This window comes from Hylobates moloch, unplaced genomic scaffold, assembly GCF_009828535.3.
Source record: "Hylobates moloch isolate HMO894 unplaced genomic scaffold, HMol_V3 SCAFFOLD_12, whole genome shotgun sequence".
Taxonomy (NCBI): Eukaryota; Metazoa; Chordata; class Mammalia; order Primates; family Hylobatidae; genus Hylobates; species Hylobates moloch.
The window spans coordinates 34,853,346-34,874,316 of NW_026652287.1; the positions used below are offsets into that span (position 1 = coordinate 34,853,346).

The window sequence follows — 20,971 nt, forward strand, 5'->3', positions numbered from 1 at the left end:
TCTGTGTTTCTTATTTAGTTTGACATTGCAATAGCAAAACACTTAGGGAAGGAAACAAACAAACAAACAAACAAAACCTTAAATTTGCGCCAAGAAAGAATTGGGTAAGAATGCCATAAACTCTTCCCAGGGCACTACGATTTTAAAAGACTGAAGATGGCATGGCAGCAGGCGAAATGCTGCTAGAAATTAAGTATCCAAAACCAGGCTGCCCACTTGAAAATACTAGTTAGGATATCAGCTTGGCAAGAAGCAGTGCCCAAATCCAGGCAGAGTAGAGCCTGGGGAGAACAACCATCATCCCACCAGCTCTCCCCGGTGTCCGCCTTAGAGAAGGAACTGGCTTCAGTAAAGGAGACGCCACCTTTGAAAAACACATCGTAATTGATCAATTCTAAGAAGCCACTTTTCCCACATCTTGACGCCTCTGAAACCGGGAGGCATCTTCCAACGTCCGGCACCATACGACTGCTGTTTGAAAGGCATGAAAACCTGCAGAAGGGGTGTCTACAGCCCAGAAGAAAATCCAACAGACAAGAGTGGGGCGCTCGCAGCCCCTGGGAACCAACTGGGTGGGCCTGGGTGGGTCAGGGGGAATTGGTGGGGAATAAGTTGTGTTTGGTGTTTGCTCTGAAAACAGAAGTCAGCAATAAACTGCTTCCTCTAATTGCAAAGCTGGATCAAGAGCCCAATAGTAATGATTTTTAGTTCTTACATGCAATCTTTTGTTTCATTTTATTTTATTTTATTTTTGAGACAGGGTCATCCAGGCTGGAGTGCAATGGCGCCATCACGATTCACTGCAGCTTCAACCTCCCGGGCTCAAGTGATTCTCTCACCTCAGCCTCCTGAGTAGCTGGGACCACAGGTACACACCACCATGTCCAGCTAATTTTTGTATAACTTTTCCATAATAAACAACAAAAAAAAAGGATCTCAATTGTGGAACAATTTTAGGAATCCTTTATTTTACTTGTATTTTCCTTTATTGTTTGCAATAAATACACCCATAAAAGCTCTTTCAGTAAATAAGGAATAAAAATTCCAAGTGGTAAGGAAGCATTGTTGCATCTTATAGACAGTATACAGTTTTCTTTCTTTGTAACAACCATAAAAGTGGAGTTTCTTAGAGTCCATGAAATGCAGTATCTAAAACATTCTCCAGAAGGAATAATGCTAATAATAGCAACCAATGGGCCAGGCACGGTGGCTCATGCCTGTAATCCCAGCACTTTGGGAGGCCGAGGCATGTGGATAACCTGAGGTCAGGAGATCGAGACCAGCCTGGCCAACATGGTGAAATGCTGTTTCTACTACAAATACAAAAATTAGCTCATGTGGTGGCAGGCATCTGTAATCCCAGCTACTCGGGAGGCCAAGGCAGGAAAATTGCTTGAACCCAGGAGGCAGAGGTTGCAGTGAGCTGAGATCATACCGCTGGACTCCAGCCTGGGCAACAGGGTAAGACTCTGTCTAAAAAAAAAAGAAAAGCAGCTGATGATTTTTTTTTTAGCACCTACTGAGTCCCAAGTGCTGTTCTCAGTGCTCTGTAAATATTAACTGATTTTGTTGAAATTATGGAAAGTGGAGGGAGAGAAGAGGGCAGAGGGCAAGCAGAAGAGAGATGGCCCTGTGTGCAGAGGTGGCCAAAGAGCTTCTTAGAAGCACACTCATATATCCATCTCCCACGGACTGTTTCTGCGAGTCCCCAGGACCTTCTTGGTGGCAAACGTCTTCGGGGACCACTAGTTCACAAGCACCAGAATTACCTGTGGGGAAAGGTTGATGTCAACTCTTGAGCTTAGGTATTCAAAGCTTAAGCATTACTGTCTGGCACAGTGGCTCATGCCCGTAATCCCAGCACTTTGGGAGGCCAAGGCAGGCAGATCACCTGAGGTCAGGAGTTGGAGACCAGCCTGGACAACATGGCGAAACCCTATCTGTACTAAAAGTACAAAAATTACCTGGGCGTGGTGGCAGGTGCCTGTAATCCCAGCTACTCAGGAGGCTGAGGCAGTAGAATAGCTTGAACCCAGGAGGCAGAGGTTGCAGTGAGCCAAGACTGCACCACTGCACTCCAGCCTGAGCAACAGAGCGAGACTCCGTCTCAAAAAAAAAAAAAAAAAAAAAACTTTATAACGATACCACAGCAAGGGGAAATGGAATAGAACTATCTAGGAATAACCATTCTATATCTCACTGTAATAAAGCTAGTATAAATCTGAAACTGATTCTGATAAATTAAGATGTATATGGTAACACTCCAAAAGGCAAAAACAAAAAATAAAATGTGCAAAGAACTCAAGTAACCCAATTTTAAAATGGGCGAGGCCAGGCGTAATCCCAACACTTTAGGAGGCCAAGGTGGGAAGATCACTTGAGGTCAGCAGTTTGAGACCAGCCTGGTCAACATAGCAAAACCCCATATCTACTAAAAAATACAAAACTTCTCTGGGCGTGATAGTGGGTGTCTGTAATCTCAGCTACTTGAGAGGCTGAGGCAGGAGAATCGCTGGAACCCGGGAGGTGGAGGTTGCAATGAGCCGGGATTCCACCACTGCACTCCAGCCTGGGCAACAGAGTGAGACTCCATCTTAAAAAATAAAATAAAACAACCAAACAAAAAAGGGGCAAATGATCTGAACAGACATTTCCCAGAGAAGATATATAAATGGGCTAAATGTCCAGGAAAATATTAACACCATTAATCATCACAGAAATGCAATTCAAAACCATGCAGCCTCCCAGGCTCAAGTGATCCTCCCACCTCTGCCTCCCAAGTAGCTGGGACCAGCAGTGCACACCACCATGTCATGGTCTCACTGCGCTGCCCAGGCTGGTCTCAAACTCCTGGGCTCAAGTGATGCTCCTGCCTTAGCCTCCCAAAGTGAAGCGTTTTAATTTTTAATCATAAATAGATATACAGCCTTATGAAATTATTTTCCCACATCAGTTGAAATCATTATATTTTCTTCCTTGGCCTATTGATATGGTGAATTATATTGAAATAATTTTTTTTAATTTTTGAACCATCTTCACATTAGGAGGAGAAATCTTACTTGATCATGAAGAATTATGATATGCTGGATTTAAGAGGCAATTATTTGATTGGGATTTTTACATCTTCATTCACAAGCGAAATGAATCTATAATTTTCTTGCATCTGGTCCTTATCCGATTTTGGATTCAACATTGCATTAGCCTCTAAAAATGAATCAGGCAGTTATTACATAATTTTCCAGCGATTTTCTGGAATAATTCGTACAAGATAGGAATTAAACATTCTTTGAATGTTTGGTATCACTTGCTTAGAAAACCATCTGTGCCTGGGGCTTTTTTGGGGAGAGGGGAGATCTCTGAATGTAATTTCAAATTCTTTAATAGTCACTGGCTTATTCAGTCTCTAATTTTGTGTCATTTTAGCATTGTATATTTTGCTAGTAATTTAACCAGTTCATTCAGGTTTTTAATGTGAGCACATAGCCATAATACAGTTTAATTACTTTTTATATCTCTGTCCTGGCTATAATTATTCACCACTTTACAATTTGTATTTTATTTGCAGCCTGTTTCTTTGTTCTTAATCGGTTTGCCAAAAGTAAGTCTGTCTTAGTTGCTTTTTCAAAAATTAAAATAGGTTTTAGTTTTGTTAATCTTCTTTTCTTCCCCCATCCATTTCATCGATTTCTCCCCATATTATTTTTAATCATTTTCATACCATACCCCTGAAAAATGTGCAAACAAAAGCTACAGGCACCATCACAAATGCATCTTAGTAATAGAAGTTTGTCTTTAAAAAGCAAGTTGCATCGGTAGGGTGCAATGGATCACGCTTGTAATCCCAACACGTTGGAAGGCCAAGGCGGGTGGATCACTTGAGGTCAGAAGTTTGAGACCAGCCTGGTCAACATGGTGAAACTTCATCTGTACAAATACAAAAATTAGCCAGGTGTGGTGGTGTGTGCCTGCAGTCCCAACTACTTGGGAAGCTGAGGCAAGGAGAATGGCTTGAACCCAGGAGGCGGAGGTTGCAGTGAGCCGAGATCGTACCACTTCACTCCAGCCAGGGCAACAGAGCGAGACTCTGTTTCAAAAAAAAAAAAAAAATAGCAAGTTGCATACAGTAAGATATGGTTGTGAGCTAAAATGCAGCCCTCAAAATTCATATCTTGGAGCCCTAACCCCCAGCACATCAGAACATGACTGTATTTGGAAATAGGATCTCTAAAGAGGTGGTGAAGGTTAAATAGGGCCATTAGGGTGGGCCTAATCCAATTGGACTTCATCCTTATGGGAAGAGGATATATGGCCATACAGAGAGTCACCAGGGATGTGCACACAGAGAGGATCACATGAGGGCACAGCAAGAAGGCAGCCATCTGCAAGCCAAGGAAGGAGGCCTCAGAAGAAACCAACCGTGCCAACATCTTGATCTCAGACTTCCAGCCTCCAGAACTGGGAGATAATCAATTCTGCTGTTTCAGTCCCCTAGCCTGTGGTACTTTATAAGGGCAGTTCGAGCCAACGTATACATGTGTTATTACTCCAAAGCCCAAAAAACAAGAAAAACTAAATAAGATGTTGTTTTGGGAAACATACACACATGCTAAAATAATAGTGAAAATCAAGCAATGGCGAAACACAATTCAGGATGGTAGGTACTGGTGAGGGGGATGGGAGAAGGCGTTTAACAGTAATGTCCTATTCTTTTTCTTGTCTTTTTTTCCTTGAGACAGGGTCTCCCTCTGTTGCCCAGGTTGGAGTGCCATGGCATGATCACAGCTCACTGCAGCCTCGACTTCCTGGGCTCAAGCAATCCTCCCACCTCATCCTCCCAAGTAGCTGGGACTGCAGGCTCTTGCCACCATGCCAGGCTAATTTTTATATTTTCTTTAGAGACAATATCCCACTATGTTGCCCAGGCTGGTCTCAAACTCCTGAATTCAAGTGATCTTCCCGCCTCAGCTTCCCAAAGTACTGGGATTACAGACAACTGGCTGGGCGTGGTGGCTCACAACTGTGATCCCAGCACTTTGGGGGGCCGAGGCGGGTGGATCACCTGAGGTCGGGAGTTCAAGACCAGCCTGGCCAACATGGCGAAACCTTGTCTCTACTAAAAATACAAAAATTATCCTGGCATGGTGGCGGGCACCTGTAGTCCCAGCTACTCAGGATGCTGAGGCAGGAGAATCGTTTGAACTCAGGAAGTGGAGATTGCAGTGAGCCGAGATTGCACCATGGTAATCCAGCCTGAATGACAGAGCAAAACTCCATCTCAAAAAAAAAAAAGGAAAAAGGAAAGAAAGAAAGATGAGAGAGAGAGAGAAAGAAAGAAAAAAAAATTATATAATATATATATATATATATATAATATATATATATAGTAAATTTATAATATGTAAAATCTGGCCTGCCTTCATCTACAGACCGTAAACCAATGCAACCCAGGGGCGAGCTGCAGCAGTAAAAGTGTTCTAACAGCCCCCTTTATGAGTGACTACTGCTATCTTACTCACTGAGAAACTTTGTTCTCTAAAATCATAGACTGTTGGAAACTTTGCTGTATGAAAGTCTATCCATAAGAATGAAACAGACTAATCTTTCTTTCCTGGAAGATCTGTCACTTTGACAAAGATAAGAAGCCTCCATTTCCACCCCTGGTGCAGAGTTTTAAATAAAAAGTTTCTGGGCACAGCATGCCACATTTATATTAACATTGTAGTTTCCAGGGAAACAAGACCTTAGGTTCACTTTGCAGTCCAAATCTGATTTTTCCTTTTTTTTTTTTGAGACAGGATCTCATTCTGTCACCCAGACTGGAATACAATCATAGCTCACTGCAACCTCAAACTCCTGGGCTCCAGCAATCCTCTCACCTCAACCTCCCAAGTGGCTGGGACTACAGGCCAGTGCCACCACACCCAGATAATTTTCTCCTCCCCTTCCCTTCCCCCCCTCCCCTTTTCTCCCCTTCCTCCCCTCCCTCCCTTCCTTCCGTAGAGATGTCACCCAGGCTGGTCTTGAACTCCTGGGTTCAAGCGATCCTCTTGTCTTGGCCTCCCAAAGTGCGGGATACAGACATGAGCTACTGTATGCGGCCCAGGCCTGATGCTGACTCACTTATACACATTCCTACCTTGTTCTAAACCTATCTAAACATTGTTTCACTTAAATTTCATCCAAATTTCTCTCTTTCTCCAAATCCTATAACTTCATTGCAGCTTCTCCTCTGGGGGGTGATCGCTCTCATTTCAGTGGGTCAACAAACCTGACTTTGTCTTGCTTGTCCCTGATGATTGGGTTAGGATGGGTGGGTGGGTGGATAGATGGATAGATGGAACCATGAAGCCAAAGCAATGGGATAAACTGTTAACAAACAAATCAGAGTAGAGTATTTGTTTGTACTACAGTGTTTATATTTGTGTAGGTTATCTATAAGTTTAAAATTATTTCCAAATTAAAATTTTGTCTGTTTTTTTTTTTGGTTTTGGTTTTGGTTTATTTTTAAGGTGCACGCCTGTAGTCCCAGCTCCTCAGGAAACTGAGGCAGGAGGATTGCTTTAGCTAAAGAGGTCGAGGCTGCAGTGAGCTATGATTGTGCCACTGCTGCACTCCAGCCTGGGCGACAGAGTGAGACTCTGCCTCAAAAAAAAAAAAAAAAAAAAAAAACCAGAACCTGAAAATAAATAGAAAAGAAAGAAACTAAGTTGGTTTGGACCAGTGTTTAGCCACAAAGAAAGAAATTTTATATTGAATTTTGTATTGTTAATTCAGCACATCGACGTTTAAATTTTGAAAAGCTTCTTACAATTTTCTATGATACTAATACTTCATATGAACTTATTTCACTTTTTAAAAAATGGTTATGCTCTACCCAAGGAAATGCACCTGTTTTGAAAAACTCTCGTCTGAGAGATCCAAACGCGAGCTGAATGTTAAGGCTTCGCGACTTGGGGTTTTCCTACCCGTGGGCGCGTGACAGGACTACATTTCCCAGAGTACCTCGGGGCGAGGCCTGGGTGGAGAGGAGGGGCCTGAGCTCTGATTGGAGACTGCGGAGCTCCGACCTCACCGCCAAGGCGTGGCCCTCAGGCTTGCTGGGAAATAGAGGCGAACCTCACATGGGAGGAGGGGGCGGGGCTTGCGAGGTGACCCATAGGAGTCACCCGGTTACTGCGGAAAAACGTGGTTCTGGGAAGGGCCTACTACTCGGCCTCCTGGGCTTTATCGCCCTGCAAGCCCGTGCGGCCGCTGGTTCTTCCTTCTCTGGTTCTTCCTCCTCCGTTGAATCATCCCAGACCTCCTACCCTTGTTCTACTACTTCCCTGGGCTCCCTTAATGCATCTATTCCAGTCAGCTGCCGAGGCCTCCCCTGGTCCATGGCTCTGGCCTTGCACACTACCAGCGCTCCGCAGAGAGCCAGGGAGAGGACATTGGCAAACTCTGGCCCGCAGGAAGTCTGGTGGGGCTTCCTGGAGGAGACAGCAGGTTTCCCACGCAGACCGGAGTCAGGAATCAGCACTGAATGCCACATATAGGCGTGCTGTTCTGATGTACAAACAGTCCTTGCAGGCACGCCACTCCCCACTTCAGACCTCTCTCTCTGCATGCCCACAGCTCGCCCTGTGCTTGGTATGGTAGCTCCAGGCCCTGCCAGGGAGACAGACATTGTCTGTCAGACCAGACAGTGGCACCTAAAGTGACGTGGAAAGCCCTGGAGCCTATGGGAAACTAGAGGAGGTGCCTCACCCAGACTTGGGGAGGCCACGGAGGAAAAGCAGCAGAGATCTGACTCATCTCAGGGTCCCCTGCTGATGCCACACAAGCATCTTCATTCAAAGGGCTCCCGTGTGCCAGGCGATGCTGGGGACAGAGATAGTCATACCTTGTCCTACCCTCCCCCACGCACCTGGAGTGTCCCTCAGCCTGTCTGATCAGGGCTGGGTCAAGAGAGGAACAAGGGGTTTGTGGATACCAAAGGGGATCCCTAACCCCGCGTGGGGCTGCGGGAAAGGCTGGTTGTTTGGGGTGATGTGTTATCCAATTCTTGGAAGTGGGTGTTTACCCTAGAGAGGAGGGAGGATGGAGATCTTTGCATATACAAAAGCACAGTGTCAGGAGAGAGCACAGAGAGGTGAAGGTGAGGTTGAATTGCCCTGGTGAAGCGCAGATCTGGGAATTGCAAAGACCCCTCTGTGTCTGGTACTATTCTAGATCAATACTGTTATTATGTAGTACAGATGGAGACACTGAGAAGCAGCAAGGTTATGTCTCACTCAGGTTTTCCTAGGAGATAAGTGGCTGAGGTAGGATTGGAACCTGGGCCATCTGGCTCCAGAATCCGGGCGGGTAGCCATGGTGTACCATGCCCAAATACTTTCCAGAATGGAAGCTCTGCCAGGGCAGAGACCCCTCTGGGAAATAATAGATACTCATCAGTGTCTGCCTAATCTGACCTCTGGTTGGCTATAAGATCTAGGGCTGCCTATCCCTCCCCGGGGAAACTGAAGCTCAGCAAGAGAAGAATTTCCGATTGAAGGCTGACTCCAGGCCACACCCCCACTCTCCTATTCTGTATTCCTCTGGGGATGTGGGGCTGAGAAATGACTCCTGAAGGGAGAAGGGTGGGTGATCTCCCCTCTATCCAAGCTGACAGTGATGGCTTGCTCCTCCCATGTGTGGATCCAATGGTGACCCTTTAGGCAGTGGTGCCATGGCTGAAGGAAGGGAAAGGGCAGAGTGCTAAGGACAGACAGGGTCACATCCCCATTCCTGGGCTCCCTGATGTCAGGGTCACGCCCATGATGCCAACCTTGGGGGAAGTACTAGGGTGATTTCCAAAGAGCCTCTCCTCCAAACAGAGCTGTCCACTGTGCTGAGGCCCAGGCTGGCTGACTCCTGGGTGTCTTCACTGCCCCCGGGGAGTAAAGGTATGAAAAATGGTGAGGGAGAGCCGGGCACTGTGGCTCATGCCTGTATTCCCAGCACTTTGGGAGGCCCAGGAGGGCAGATTGCTTGAGCTCAGGAGTTCAAGACCAGCCTGGGCAACATGGCAAAAACCAACCTCTATAAAAAAAATACAAAAATTAGCCAGGTGTGGTGGGGCGCACCTGTAGTCCCAGCTACTTGGGAGGCTAAGGTGGGAGGACTGCTTGAGCCCAGAAGATTGAGGCTGCAGTAAGCCATGATTGTACCACTGCACTCCAGCCTGGGCGAAAGAGCAAGACCCTGTCTCAAAAAAAGAAAAAAAAAAAGGTGAGGACGGAAGGTAGAGTGTGGCTCAAGTTCAGCCATCACCAAATGCACACTCTCCTGGTCTCACCTGAACATCCCAAGAGCCGCACAAAGTAGGAGCGACTGTGCCCACGTTCAGATGAAAAACCCGAGGCTCACAGAGGGGAAGGGCCTGGCTCCTGGCCTCACTGGCAGGAAGCAGAGGAGGGAAAATTGAGAGGAAGTCTAAGCTTCAGGGTTGGGTGAGTCCTTAAGTCCATGTCTCAATATATCATCCCATCAAGTCCATGAAACCATATCATCTGCAGAAACAAATTGGAGACACACCACTTAAACAAATTAAACGGGCTCTTTCCTGCAGGGCTTGTCAGAGCCTTTAGCCCCTTCACGTTTCCCAAATCTCTTTGACCAGGGCCAAGGCCAAGGCCTGGGACAATTGGCAGGTCCTGGGTCCCAAAGGCCGAGAGAGCGGGCACGATGGAGGTGAAGGTGTCTACAGCGTTTGTACGCGTGTACTCCGGCCATCTGTGCACAGAACAGATGACCGTGTGTACATATGCACCTGTGTTTCTCCATCACTCCATCTGGGGCTCAAATGACAGCTGTAAAAAGCAGAACAGGCATCCAAAGGCCAGGACACGCGCCCAAAGACCAGGGTCTGGCCCTTCCCGGCTTCCCCTGCAGGAGATAAAGTCCAAGATTGCCTTCGCCGCCCCTCAAGTCAGATTCCACAAGGATTTATTGGCACCGGACCTAACCTGGTGCCCGCCCCTTCAAGGAAAGACACTAACAAGGAGGAGTCCCGGCACCGCAAGAGCCCTCCCAGAAGCGCCCAGCCTGGGGGTCGGGGAGGACGCTGCCATTCGTGGACAGGAAGGGAAGGGCGATCTCGGAGGAGGGTGGGCACGGCGCAGGGAAAAGCCGGGTGGTGGGATGGGCAGGGAGGCGGGGTACCGGCCCCGCTAGAAGGGGAACTCGCAGACGTAGTAGAGGCGCCGCTGGCAGTCGTGGTCCCACCAGGAGCCGTCGTCAGAGGCCTGCGCCACGCAGTTCTCCAGCGTGCCACCGTTGGGCTGGTCCGGGCTGAGCGGGTGCGGCGAGGCGCTGGGCTGGGCGCCGACCTCGGGGCGGGGTGAGCGATGCCAGGCGAAGAAGGACACGCGCTGGCCGTTTTCGAAGAGGTAGAGGCCCTCGGCGCGCCGATCGTGCACGCCCAGCCACACCGGCCAGTTGTAGGGAGCGAGCGCCGCGCGCAGGTAGCGAGTGAGCGCCTCCATCTGCTGGCGGTCCGCCGGCTGCGCCAGGCTCCCGCCCCGCGCCGTGCACCGCGCCTGCGCCGCCGCCTGAGCTTCGAAGTCGCGCGAGAGCAGGAAGCACTTGTGGCCTAGGCGCAGCCCCTTCAGGCAGCCTGTGGGCGGGGCCGGGTAGAGAAGGAGGCGGGGTCATGCATTCTGAGTCTGGAAGGGGGCGGGGACAAAGCATCCGGGGGTGGAGGGAGGCGGGGCCGGGAACTCATGGGGAGGGCTGGGAGGAGGCGTGGTCAGAATCGCGGGAGCCAGGAGGTGGAGAGTCTGGTCCGCCAGGGGCGGGGCCAGGCGGTGGGAGCTGGACTGTAGGGGGCGTGGTGCTGCCCCAGTCGGGTCCGCGCGGTTCTGGAGTGCCCGCCCTGCTCCCTGCATTCAGCCTCTCAGCTCTCCAACCCCGTCCGCTAGCACACAGCAGCTCTCCCGAACTCTCCCGCCCCGGACGCCTAGGGTCACCTTCTCAACCAGTCCCATACCTGGCCCAGATAGTCTCATTTTTTTCCACCCCGCGCGCCGCGGACTCACCCTCCAAGCGGCCGTGCTCGCGCTCGGCGCGACCCTGCGTCTCCTGCAGGGCTTGCACAGCATCGCGGGTGTCGCTCGCCGCGTTCCGCAGCTGCCGCAGCCCCTGGGTCAGCTCGACCACGCGGGTGTCCAACGCATGCAGACGGACGTGCAGCTGGTGCAGGCCCGCATCCAGGCCGGCCAGGCGACCCACTGCGGACAGACAGGGATCGTGCTGGAGGGGGAGCCTGGAGATGCAGCGGGGGGCCTGAGGACCTGGAGAACTGGGATCTAGGGCTCCTGAGGGCGGGCTGGCGGTGGGGGGGCACCCCGGACTCCTGGAAGGTAGGGTCGAGTGGCCCAGGCTCTTAGGAGGCATGGCCGTGGACCTGGGGCTCCTAGGGGTGTGGGGGCTCTGGGCTGGGCAATGGACAATTGAAAGGCCACCAGGCAGTGAACCGACCCTTCATTTTTGCGAAAGTGACGGCGGCGGCCTGGGGATTTGGGAGTGAGGGCTTCTGGTTACTCACGGATGTAAGTGACGATGTCCTCAGGGGTGGGAGAGGGGCTGGGGCCGGAGGATGGGGTTGGCGTTGCTTCCTCCTCCTCTTCCTCCCCCTGGTCCTCCTCCATCTCCCAGTCCTCTTTGCCCTCAACAGTTCCGGCAGGATTCTCATCCCCCCTCCCAGCAGGCAGTCCTAGGGCTTCCTGCAGATGCTGGGGCAGGGGAGGGGTGGTGAGCCCCAGCCTGCCACCAAGATGCCCCATTCGCCCCTTTCCAACTCGTAACTCATTCTCTGCTGCCTGAGTCCTGTCTCTGAGCCCATCACCCCCCTACTCCTCTGAGACTATCCCAATCGCTCCTCATTGTCCATTTCCCTAACCTTGCAATACCCCCTCCCAGGCCCACAGTTCACCACCACCCATAGCTCCCTGACACTCCAGAGCTCACCTTCAGCATCAGGGCCTCCCTCTCCCGCTCCTCCTCCTGGGCACCTCCCCAGCCTCCCTCCCACTCCCTCTCGGCTCCCCGAGCCCCATGGCCAAAGCCCAAGAGCTGGGGGACCACCAAAGCCCCCAAAAGCCAGGCTGCCTGCATTAAGCTGGACTCTTGGCACCCAAAGTTCCAGATGTCTGGATGTCTGGGGTGGGAGGGGTGGCCTCCGGGAACTGCCGAGCGCCCCTGCCCTGTGTGCAGGTCACTAGCCCCCAGGTTCCCGACTCTCCCAGCTTCTCTCTTCCTGTTCCTCTCCTCGTCTCTGTCCGGTCCGTTGGTCTCCTCTGCTTCTCTGTGTGTGTCTCTCCCCGCCCCTCTTGGCTCCCCGGAGGCCCTGCCTCTGTGGCCGGAAACCTCCAACGTTCCAAAGCTGGGATCCCGCCTTGGGTCTCCTCGCACACCCTCCTCTTTCCACTTTCCAGAGCTCGCTTCCGCCCTGCTCTTTCCTTCTGCTGTAGCCCAAAGCTCAGATAATCAGGAAGAGGATGGAGCTGGCTCTCCAAGGAATCTTGGAAAACACAGGCCCCGGCCTCAGCCCAGGAACCCGCTCAGAACCATCTGGGCAGTGGTGGGATGCTGGGACCGAGCACCGCTCCCTTCTTCCCTGCCTGGCCATTCCTGAGGAGGGGGCAGACCTCAGGGTCTCGCTGAGGTTGTTATTACCCTGTGGCCACCATCGCCCACACACTCAATGGAGGAGACTCCAGGGCCCCTCCTGCCCCCTAGATTGCCCATCCCACCCTCCAAGCCCTTGTCTGGAGATCCAAGTGAGTGTGTGTGGGGGCGGGGTGACACGTGAAGAGCATGCGTGTGACTGTGTGCACGACCCTGGAAGACAGGGCTCGGGGATTAATTGGCCACTTTACTAGAAGCCTCCTGCAGGCCAGGCCCTGGGCTGGGTGATGCTGGGGACTCCAGCTGCTGGCAGACCAGCAGCCAGATAGCTCCGGGGATGAGGGGGCTGGAGATGGGAGAGGATGAGGGGTCTGGAGGAGCAGTCAGGGAAGGTTTCTGCAGGAGATGAAATCGACAGACGCTAGGTTGTGTGCTCAAGGAGCTCTGAGCCTTCAGCGAGCCACCTCGTTTCAGCCTGGACCACTGCAGTCTCGCTGCCCTCCCCCTCCTTCCTCCTGAGCCCCTCCAATCCCGGCTGCTTGCCGCAGCCAAAGCAATCCTTCCAAACCATAAATCAGATCACATCACTCCCCACTCCCCTGCTCCCCCACCTTCCCATCATAAGCAGGAGGGAAGCCAAGCCTGGGCCTCAGTCCTCAGCACAGCCTACCATGCTGGGGGCTGGGAAGGAAGAGCCCTTTGCACCTCTGCAGCCTCATCACCCCCACTCCCCTCACCCGCCCCCAGCCTCCACCTTCCCTGGCCTCTTGGCTCATCCCCAAATACTAAGCTGATTACAACCTCAGAGCATTTGCACTAGCCCTTTCCTCTTTCTAGAAGGTTCTTTCCCCAGCTCCTTCTCATCATCGAGGTCTCAGCTCCAAGAGGCCTTCCCCAACCACCTTATCTGTTCCACAAGTTACTTTATTAAAATGCCCCATTTCATCTTTTTGGTATAATCAAGACTGGCATGATCTTGTTTGTTTGTTTATGTCTGTTCCTTGCCAATGAAAGCAGGGAATTTTATGCACTGCTGCATCTCCTGGCACAAGGCCTACCTAGCACATAGTAGGTGCTCAATCAACCTCTTGAGTGGGCGAGAGGGTAGCCATTACTGGTGGGGTCAAAGGCCTGGAGGCTTCACCTTTTTAGTTTGCTGGCTCCCAAGTTCCCAGGGTGGTGGTGGCAGGGTGGGTGGAGGTGGTGAGGGCAGTAGGAGAGAGGCTTGGAGGCAAGGAAGCACGATGCCATGCCATGCCCCTCTATGTCAGGCCCATGAGTCACGCAGGGCTTTTCCAGCCCAGGCCTGGCTGGTGGTGCCAACAAGCACGGGGCACACCAGCCAAGGATCACTGGGCCTGCTCTTCAAAGGAGGAGACTGAGGTTCTGAAACAGCATGGCCTGCTGGAGGTCACCAGCGTGGCGGCAGCTAGCCAAGGTTTCTGGCTCCAAGAGCAGGGCATCTGCCCTCGGCTGCCGGGAGCCCCAGGAGGGGCCTTGGAAATCAATGCCTCCAGCCTTCCGTTTTCCAAGAAATCCTGGTACATCGCGGGCACTGTGACCTTGGGCAGACTGCTCCCTGCCTCACAGCCTGGGCCTCTCAGGTGCCCTTCGGGAACCTGGGGCCCCTCACCAGGAGCTACAGACCTCAAGAAATAATGCATATGTGGGGAAAGGCCTTGAAAGCTGTGCAGGGGTGCACAGCCTCTCTAGCTGCTGGAGCCAACATGGGCAGCTGTTCTTTCCCCAGGCCCAGCTGTTCACCACCTGGGCTAGTGGGTGTGCATCAAGATAGAGGCCTCCCCAGGCTGAGCAGGCACCTCCTTCAGCTCATACTCGGGTACCCCGGAGAGCCTGCAGCTGGAGGGGAACCCAGAAGCTGCCTAGAACTGCCCCCTGCAGGCCCTGGAGGTACTGTTGGAGCTGGGAGAATGAGGAAGCCTGGGCTAAGGGAACACTCACCACTCACTGCTGCCCTGTGGGATCTGCCCTGTCCCTGTGGGTGCATCCCAGGCATGAATGAGCTGTCTGCCTGCAGCTGGCTGCATATGCGTGCCTACACAGACATGTGCAAACTCCGAGGAGATGGTTGGGTGTGTCTGTGTGTGATGAACAAGGATAGACAACTATGAGGGGATATGCCCAGTAGTGCACAGTAGCGGTCAAGTGAGGACTTTGGAGCCAGCCTACCTGTTCCTGATCCTTGTTATCACCTCCTCATAGCTGGATGACCTTGGGCAAGTTACTTAGCCTCTCTGTGCCTTGGTTTCCCCCTCTGGAAAGTGGGGATGGTGAAAGTCCCTGAGCCTGGCACGCAGAAAGTGCTCCAGGAATGTCAGCAGTAACTATCCTGGAGGGGAAGGATGGCACGGTGTTGGGCATGTAAACTGGGCATGTAAACGGGTGAGTGCGAACCAGTGCAATGGACAGCACGGTGGGTGGGTGTGATGGGAAGGCGTGCACACGTCTCTACAGTGCTGTAACTCCGTTTTGGTGTTGAGAGATCTGGGCATGCATACCGGGGTGAACGCCTGTGTGCGTGTATGTGCGCGCGCACGTGCGTGTGTGGTGGACAGATGTGTTCATGTGCTGCGTGTGTGCCCGGGCACAGGGGTGTGACAACTGCATGTAGCTGGGTGTGTTTGTAGCTGTGTACCCCAGGTGCATTGTGTCTGGGCATGCATGCGCTGGAGAGTGTGTGTATGTGGGGACTCTGCAGGTGCCGTTGCAGCTGGTGACTATGCACCTGTGCCTTGGGGAAATGTGGCCTGGCCCAGGTATGTCCATGTGTGCCCTGACCCAGTGCTTAAATGGAAAGGGTGTGTGTGTGTTTGGGGGGACAGGGTGGGAATCTATAGCATTCACACTTAAATTTGGGGGTGTAGAGTCTGGCAACAAATATTTATTATGCCCCGCTGTGTGTAGGGCGGCGGGGAGCTCTCTGGGAGGGGGTGGTCCTGAGGTGTGTGTGGGGGGCACCCTTATGGGGGCAGGACCCCTTCGTCGGGGTATGGGGGCCAGCAGGGGCGGAGTCAGGATTTGGGGACTCGGAGGTGGCGAGGAGTGGTGGGGGAGGGCAAGGGTAGGGGGCGGAGCCGGCGGTGGTGGGGGATGGGCGAGGTTTGGGGGCGCGGGGAGGGGCAATGTCTCCTCCGCCGGCTCCCGGAGGGAGGGGAGAGGGCGGAGGGAGGGGAGGGAGGGAGAGAGGGAGGGAGAGAGACAGAGTGAGGGAGAGACAGCCAGAGCGAGAGAGCGAGAAGGGTGGCAGAGGAGGCGAGGAGCGGGCGGCGGCGGCGGCGGCCCGAGGAAGAGGAGGAGGAAGAGCAGGCGGAGACGCGGCGCCCGGAGCCGGCCGGACCGAGCCGGGGGCGGGCGAGGAGGGGCGCGGCGGCCGCGGCGGAAGGGGGGGCGCTCTGCGGATGGCCAGGCCCGGCCCGCGGGGGGGGTGAGGTCCTCGGCCCTCCCGCCCTCCCCCCCGGTCCCCGCCCGCCCCCTCCCCGGGCCCGCTCGCCCTCCGGGGCGGTGGGGCATGGCCTGAGGGTCCCCCGTCTCCGGGGGGGGGGGGGGGGGGGGGGAGGGGGGAGGGGCCGCGGGCGCCGCCGACCGGGACTCAGCAGCCCCGCCAGGCAGGTAAGGGGGTCGAGAACCTGGGGATTTGGGGCAGCTGCGGGGCCGGGGCCGCGGGAGGGGGCGAGGGCGCCCCGGATGTCCTTGGCCCGGCGCCGGGCTCCTGGCCTGGGTGTGCGGCTGGGGGTGCGGGTGAGGTGGGGAGTGTTGCCCTGGGCGACACCAAATTGGGTTACGCCCGGGTCCCCCGTGCCCCGTCCCAGATCGCATCCTTGATGGGAGGGCGCGCCCCCCATCCCCCGCCAGCGGAGCCCCTATCCCGAACCCGCCTCCCGGCTCTCCGGGGCCAAGGGCTCGGTCCCGGTACCCGCCTCCCCGCCCAGCCCGGCCACTCCCCCGCCTCGCCCACCCTGGCGCACCTGGGCCCCTCCGCCAGGTCACCCTGGTCCCCACTCCCCTCCAGCGAGAGTCTAGGCCCGGGCCTCCTCCGCCCCCTTCGACCCCTCCAGCTCCCGCTTCTCCTTCCAGGCTCCTCCAGTCCCTTCCCACCCCCTGCCCAAGCTCCCCGCGTCCCCACCAGGTCTCCAGTCCCTACACCGCCGGCCGGCGCGCCCCCTCGGCTCCCGCCCCCGACTCCTGCTCCCCGGTGCCCCCCGCCCCTCTCCCTGGCCGGGCTCTCCCCCACCAGTTTCCCAGCCTCGGCCCCGGCTCTCTCTCCCCGCCCCTCCCCGCCTCCCTCCGCCTCCATTCATTCTCCCGGGCCCGGCTCTCGGCCACGCCAGCCGCCCCCTGTCCCCCCACAGCCTCCCAGGGCACCCCCTCTCTCGCGTCCTCCACCACCCCCCTCGCCGATTCCTCAGCCCGTCTCGGTACCAGCTGCGTGCCAGCTATTCTTAGCCGCGGAGCGTTTGATTCATGCCGCCCCGGCGGAGCGTGCCCGCTCCCTCCCGCGAGCCCTGAGGGGGAGGGGCCGGAGCCGGCCCGGGGGGCTGGGGCAGCCGTACGCGCGGGGGGCCCCAGCCAGCTTTTCTTTCATCCCACCGGCCACCCCCTCCGAGCGGGGTTGAGGCTGGGGGTCAGCCAGGGTCAGCCGAGGGGGAGTGTCTGCGGGCCCCAGATCGCGAGGGGGGCTGTGCGGCAGGGCGAGGAAGAGGCGGCCGGGGTCTCCGCAGGGACGAGGTGGGGCGGTGTGGCTGGGTACCTGGAGGGGGAGGGGGCTTCGCAGCGCTGCCGCACGTGGGGGAGGGGTCCGCCGGCCCTGGGTTAGAGGCTCGCTCGCCCACACCTCCTGGAACTCTCCTCCCACCACACACATTTAGTCTTCCCTTTCCCAACCCCCCAGCCCATCCCCACTCCCCCAAAGTCAGCAGTACCCTCCACTGCTTCCCATCTCCATGGCAACGGTGCAGGAACCGGGCCTGGTGTGGGGGGGAGGGACCAGACCAGACATTCTGGTTTCCGGTGCTGGGGTGGGAGTTGGGGGAGAACAGAAGGGAAGCGGACCCCGTTTGGAAGGGGCTCCACCCTCATAAGGCCACCTCAAGGGAGAACAGCAAGGATCCAGAGATGATCCCCCACCTCAGTTCCCCAGCCTCTCCTCTCACTTCTTAGTCTCCCTCCTAACACCCCCAGTCCTCAGAGTGGAGCCCCTAGTACCCAGCAAGCCAGCCCACCCACCCTGCAGTCCTAGAAAAGAGCTACAGGTCATCTGCAGCCACCCACATCTACCCGGGCCACCACACCACCGTCACCTGGACAGCACTCCCCAGGCCGACCTCCCCACCCACCCGCACACCCTCTCAAGATGCCCCAGTCTCCAAAAGCCACCTCTTGTGGTTCCCTTGGGGACACCCTAGGCCAAATGCTCTGCCCATGACACCCCATCTCAGTGTCCCTTACTCCCCTGGGACGGCAGATTCCCCGGCACTACTCGGCATGCCACGCGTTGTCAGCCACACTTGAGTGAAGTCACCGGCTCCACCCGCTCCCAGGCTCACCACGCCTCCCTCTCCCCCTTACTACATCTCAGTGTCAGCCTCGGCTGCTCCCCAACCCCACCCCCCAGCTCTGGGGTGAGGGGCCAGGCTGGGGCCAGGAGGGCAGGATGCCTGTCAGTTTGTCCACCTGTCTGTCCTTAGCTAATTTTAGCTGCATTTTCTGTGGCCTGGCAAAGTGGGCCAGTAGCTCCCGCGGTGATTCTGCGGTTTCTGGGACACGGCCACGCTGGGTCACCGGCAAAGTGGGGCGCAGGGGGCGGGCTGCAAGCAGGGCCAAGGGCAGGGAAGGAGACACATGCCAGAAGCATGTCAGGGACAGGGGTGTGTGCGTGCCAGGGTGGAAGGAGGTGGCAGGGGAGGCCGTGCAGGCCGAGGATGTGCCCGGCCTCCTTCCTGCCTATCTTGGGCAGTGGGGGTAGGCTGCCCTTGACCGCTTGACCACCGAGTAGCGCCTGTGGCCTCTGAGGGGTCCCGGGCTCCTAGTCTGACGGCCGCCCTTGGCCCCTGCAGCCGCCTGTGATGCTGCCGTCCCCCGTCGCCCCGTGGCCCCACGATGACCCACAGCCCCGCGACAAGCGAGGACGAGGAACGCCACAGTGCCAGCGAGTGTCCCGAGGGGGGCTCAGAGTCCGACAGCTCCCCAGACGGGCCAGGTCGAGGCCCCCGGGGGACCCGGGGCCAGGGCAGTGGGGCACCTGGTAGCCTGGCCTCTGTTAGAGGCCTCCAGAGCCGCTCAATGTCCGTCCCAGACGACGCCCACTTCAGCATGATGGTCTTCAGGATTGGCATCCCGGACCTGCACCAGACAGTGAGTACCTGCCCACTGGCCAGTGGCACGAGAGGGACAGGGCCCCAACCGACATGGGGAGTCCACTGGTGCTGGGTATCCTCCCAGGAATCCCCCCACACCCAGCTCCCGGCTCACTTCCCAACCCACCTCAGGCTCTTCTCTGGCCCTTGGCCCACCCTAGCCCCTATCTCTTCCCCAACCAGAAATGCCTGCGCTTCAACCCCGATGCCACCATCTGGACGGCCAAGCAGCAGGTGCTCTGTGCCCTGAGCGAGAGCCTGCAGGATGTGCTCAACTATGGCCTGTTCCAACCGGCCACCTCAGGCCGCGATGCCAACTTCCTGGAGGAGGAGAGGCTGCTGCGGGAGTACCCCCAGTCCTTTGAGAAGGGGGTCCCCTACCTGGAGGTGAAGCTTCCCCAACTCCTTTACTGATAAGAGAAGGCATGCCCTGAAACACATCTGCCCCCCAGCCACTTTTTAACACACTCGAAACCTTAACGAGGGGGCACCCAGTGTGCTAGTCCAGATCTTCTAAGCATCACGGGGAAGTCAGAGAGTCCTGAGTTCAAATTACTGTCTGTTCTGCTTCTGACCAGCTAAGTGGCCTTGGCCAAGTCACCTTCCTGCCCCAAGCTTCTCCTCGCCCATCAAATTGGGGGAGGATTCCCAATTACAGTAAGCACTCTAGAACATTCCCTGTGGGGTCCAGACTCCTCCTCCTTCAAGGCAGGGGTTGCAGTGCACATATACCATAATACCCAGCACTCTCGGAAAAGCCACTGCCACCCATCTACCGCCTAGACCAAGGTTCCAGGGCTGTTTCCACTCCTACCCTGAGCTACCCCGGGGAATTAGAAGGGGATCAGACCTTCCCCCTACCCCAAGCCTTCTCCCCAGGCCCCTGATTCCAAGTCTCTGTGTCTCTCTCACTACCCTACCCCTGACCTTAGTTCCGATACAAGACCCGAGTTTACAAACAGACCAACCTGGATGAGAAGCAGCTGGCCAAGTTGCACACGAAGGTGAGAAAACCCTGCTGGCATCTGTCCCCTATAGCCCCCTACCACCGGAGCCCCCTGCCCAACCACTTTCTCTCCCCACCTCTTCCCAGCAGACCTCCACATTTCCCAAGCCAGCGATCCCTCTGGCCACTCCCCCCACTTAACTTGGGATGCTGTACCACATTTGAGACAACCACAAATACCCCCCATTATCCCCATCACAACCCCTTCTTACTTTCCTCTTTTGCACTTCATCCCTCTGCCTGGGCCCACATCATTCCCACCTGGCCTCCTTTGAGTCTCCCTTCTCTTCCCCTGCCTCCCCCCATATCCATCCAAGGCCTCTTTATTCCCCACCTTGGCCTAGGACCCTGACATTGAAGGTCCTTCTGCCTAGAGTCTATTTCAAAGACAGGCTGCATTTCTCCCAACCTCATAGCCTGAATCTCTGCAAAATCCAACCATCACACCCCCCTTTCCAGCCATATCTGTCCTCCCGGTACCTTGCCCGCCAATCCTCAGCCCCTGTCTCTCCTGTGTCTTGATGGTGAGAGCTGGGAGGAAATCGGGAACTGCTTTGGTCAGAAATGAAGGACTCTTGATCCCTGAGAAGGGAACACTCCCAGTCCCTCCTTGTATACCCTCTCCCGACCACAGCATGCATTGAATTCTTTCCTCCCCTAAATCTTCCATCCCTCCAGACTTTCACGGTCCACTTTGGGAACCACTGGCCAAGTATGGCTCCTGAGTGCTTGCAGTGTGTTTGGTCCCAACTAAGACTCGCTGTGAGTGTGAAATACACACTGGGTTTCAAAGACTTAGTACCAAAAAAAAGTTAAGTAACCTCATAAATAATTTTCATCTCAATTACCTGTTGAAACAGTAACATTGTGGCTATATCAGTTAAAGAACATATATCAACATGAATTTCAACACAATTAACACTTCACCTCCCCGCTT

The 20,971-nt window shown here is 55.1% G+C and overlaps 2 protein-coding genes across 3 annotated transcripts; one reads left to right on the forward strand and one right to left on the reverse strand.

Moving 5' to 3' along the window:
• Positions 1-1,313: 1,313 nt before the first annotated feature.
• Positions 1,314-12,358, reverse strand: CLEC11A (C-type lectin domain containing 11A). Of its 2 annotated transcripts, XR_009209138.1 has the most exons (5): positions 11,995-12,358; positions 11,573-11,759; positions 11,064-11,255; positions 9,797-10,642; positions 1,314-1,473 (listed from the first exon to the last, which is right to left on the reverse strand). XR_009209138.1 is itself a non-coding variant. In XM_032169047.2 (4 exons), exons 1-4 carry the CDS (start codon positions 12,139-12,141, stop codon positions 10,197-10,199), a joined length of 972 nt encoding a protein of 323 aa, XP_032024938.1. In that variant the 5' UTR covers positions 12,142-12,358; the 3' UTR covers positions 9,565-10,196. The 2 variants fall into 2 exon arrangements, 1 of the variants encoding a protein (XP_032024938.1); XM_032169047.2 differs by lacking the exon at positions 1,314-1,473 and having other exon boundaries at positions 9,565-10,642.
• Positions 12,359-15,896: 3,538 nt separating this feature from the next.
• On the forward strand, positions 15,897-20,175 carry SHANK1 (SH3 and multiple ankyrin repeat domains 1). Its single transcript, XM_032171558.2, has 5 exons — positions 15,897-16,284; positions 18,729-19,026; positions 19,212-19,415; positions 19,961-20,032; positions 20,122-20,175. The coding sequence occupies exons 2-5, from the start codon at positions 18,772-18,774 to the stop codon at positions 20,173-20,175; spliced, it is 585 nt and encodes a 194-aa protein (XP_032027449.1). The 5' UTR covers positions 15,897-16,284; positions 18,729-18,771.
• The last annotated feature ends 796 nt before the right edge of the window (positions 20,176-20,971 follow it).